Genomic DNA, 2986 nt, shown 5'->3' on the forward strand with positions numbered 1-2986 from the left:
CCTGTGTCTCCCCCCCCGGCAGGATGCCGGACCAGATCTCCGTGTCCGAGTTCATCGCCGAGACCACCGAGGACTACAACTCGCCCACCACGTCCAGCTTCACCACGCGGCTGCACAACTGCAGGAACACCGTGACGCTGCTGGAGGAGGTAGGTCGCAGCCGGAGCGCCCCGCAGGGACCCGCGGAGCCTTCGCTCGCAGCTGCTGCCCGGCCTGCCTGGCATCTGATCGCCTGGATTCCTGAGCCGGGGATGTTTGGGGCTGCAGAGCCACACCCCCTCCCGGACCCCCGCTCCCGGTGAAAGGGGGACCTGGGGTGTGCAGCCTCCGCCTGCCCCCCATGCCCGGGTGCTGACCCCCGGAGGCTGGAAGTGGTTCTGGACCCCCCCCCCCCCCCGGGAAGAAGGGGGATGGCCTCTCCCTATCTGTCGCCCTTCCTGGGTGTCGGGCAGTCTGCTAGATGCTTTCCACATCATCCTGACCCTGTCATAACCCGAGAAGGAGGTGGCGCCAGGCCACCGAGGGCAGAGGGAAGGGGAAGCAATGTGGCCAAAGTCAGCAGCAAGGGGCAGGGAGATGGTCAGTGAATGCACTGCTCCAGGGCTTGGCAAGGCTGTGGCAAAAATCCTAAAGGAATGAGAGGGGACTCGGGCTGGGACTGCTCGCCCCCCCCCCCCCCCCCCCCCCCCCCCCCCGTCCGGGGCCTACAGTCCTGGGTGGAAGAGAGATCTGTGCAGACAAGCCCCCACCCGGCTTCCTCATCAGAGGGTTCGGTTATGCCCAAGCTGCTGCGCCAGCAGGACCTGCCTGCAGGGCACTCAGAGCGGTGAACTGAGGCCAGAGGCCCTTGCTACCTGCAAGTGTCGGAGCTGAGACCAGAGGCTGCAGAAGAACAGCTCCTCCTAGGCAGACCCTCCAGAGAACCTTGTGGGTGTCTGGGGACGGGGCCAAGGTCGGAGTGGGTTCCTTTACAATGTTAAGTGAATTAGTGATAGGGTGAGAGGGGTAGGTAAGGGGGGACCCCAGGGCTGTGAAAGCCTCTGAACCTCCATGAAAATAGGACATTTGCCCTGGAGCTTGGCACCAGCTGTAAGTGCCGTAAAGCACCACTCCCCTCCCAGCGAGCCATACCTATTTCAGCTGCAGAAGACAGCACTGGGGGAAGTTAGGGAAGCAGACCGTGTTGTCCAGATGGATTCTTCTGGGTTGGCTTATTTGAGATTTGGGGAGCCCTCTTTAACATTGAGAAGCTTGGGCTTCTGTGGGCAATGCTCTTGGCATGGGTTTCTGCTGCTTGCTCTTCAGACCAGGTTGCACGTAGCTCTGGTCTTCTGAAGCATAACTGCAGGAACGCATACGCTGTTCGAGGAGGTAGGTCCAGGTAGGTGGTCAGTGCCCCACCCCTGCCCCTCCTGGGACCCCCTCCTTGCCTCCACTTGCAGCTGCTGCCTGGCAGTCAGAGTGTCTTTTTTTTTTTTTTTTAATATACTTTTATTGATTTCAGAGAGGAAGGGAGAGGGAGAGAGAGAAAGAAACATTAGTGATGAGAGAGAATTATTGATCATCTGCCTCCTGCGTGTCCCCCATTGGGGATTGAGCCTGCAACCTGGGCATGCGCCCTGACCTGGAATCGAACCTCGAGCTACTGGTTCACAGATTGACGCTCAACCACTGAGCCATTCAGAGTGTCTTGATTCCCGAGCTGGAGATGTTTGGGGCCAGGGAGCCACACCCCCGCCGCCCAGGTCCTAAATTTTAGGAGGAGAGATTTCTGCTGGTACTGGGGCCCATCTTGCCTGCCAGGTACTGCAAATTAGTCTGAACGTTTTCTGCCAGTTGAGGATGCTTTTTAGCGTTCTTTCTGAAGTTAATGATGGTGATGGAACTGAATTTTGAAATTCAGTTGGAGAAATATCACCGAACTAGGTGTGTTTGTAAGCCAGAGGTAAATGGATCTTTTTTCTTTTTTTTCCTTCTTTGTGAACGGTCAGCCTTGTGCTAGCCTGATGCTCAGTGTCCAGGATTACATGGAGTTGCCAGGCGTTCCACCCCATGAGGGCTCCACTTAATTGTGATGAATTGGAACATGCTGATATCGGAGCATTTTGCATCCTTTTTTCTGTACTAATTGTACATGCCTCTAAAGGATGTCCCATTGATTAGACTGAGCGGTTATTTTCCTTCTCGATAACTTCTTCAGTGCCTGCTAATAGCACTGTCAGTTGTTTTATTCCACCCCATGAGGGCTCAGTCCTTCACTTAATTGTGATGAATTGGAACATGCTGATATCAGAGCATTTTGCATCCTTTTTTCTGTACTAATTGTACATGCCTCTAAAGGATGTCCCATTGATTAGACTGAGCGGTTATTTTCCTTCTCGATAACTTCTTCAGTGCCTGCTAATAGCACTGTCAGTTGTTTTAACTTTCCCTGTCTGCACATTCAGATACTGTTACTGCATTCTGTTTGGGGTGTGATAAGGGTAAGTAGTTGGAGATGCTATTTGTAGGGGTATGTGCCCATAATTTCAGCAACCGCAGAGGATACGATAAATGTTGCTCTTGGTCTTAGTTTTAGGTAACTAAATTTAAAAGCAAATGCAAGGCGGGTGTGTATGTGTGGTGTGTGTTACTGTTTTGCAAGGTTAGAAAAATAGATCAGTCATAATACAAATGTGGTTATCTATGAACTTGAGAAGGAATTGGAACCAGGCTAGAAGTTTAAAAGTGTCATGTTAGAGTACATTGATAATACTCATGGTCTCAAAAATATAACAGTAACTGTTTCACTCAGAATGGCACAGTAATTTTGTAACTCTCTTTTCTGAACTTGAGTACAATACTGGTCAGGAAGTCATTGTCCCCAGTCTGTGTCTTTTAACTCTTGAATCATAGCCCATGAAGTTGAACTCATAAGTGATTTTCATTTGCATAAATGTGAAACATACCCTTTAGTTTCTTATTGATAGACTAGTGGCCCGGTGCA

General features: G+C 51.7%; 1 protein-coding gene across 4 annotated transcripts in view; it reads left to right on the forward strand.

The window, feature by feature from the left end:
- ASAP1 (ArfGAP with SH3 domain, ankyrin repeat and PH domain 1) overlaps window positions 1–2986 on the forward strand; it is a 195468-nt gene that overhangs the window by 29474 nt on the left and 163008 nt on the right. For all 4 annotated transcript variants that reach the window (XM_014544994.1, XM_014544995.1, XM_005872787.2 and 1 more), the window contains exon 3: window positions 23–149. In XM_014544994.1, coding sequence (XP_014400480.1) covers window positions 23–149 — 127 coding nt within the window. The remainder of the gene's footprint in view (window positions 1–22; window positions 150–2986) is intronic.

The sequence above is a fragment of the Myotis brandtii genome, unplaced genomic scaffold (assembly GCF_000412655.1).
Source record: "Myotis brandtii unplaced genomic scaffold, ASM41265v1 scaffold390, whole genome shotgun sequence".
Classification (NCBI taxonomy): domain Eukaryota; kingdom Metazoa; phylum Chordata; class Mammalia; order Chiroptera; family Vespertilionidae; genus Myotis; species Myotis brandtii.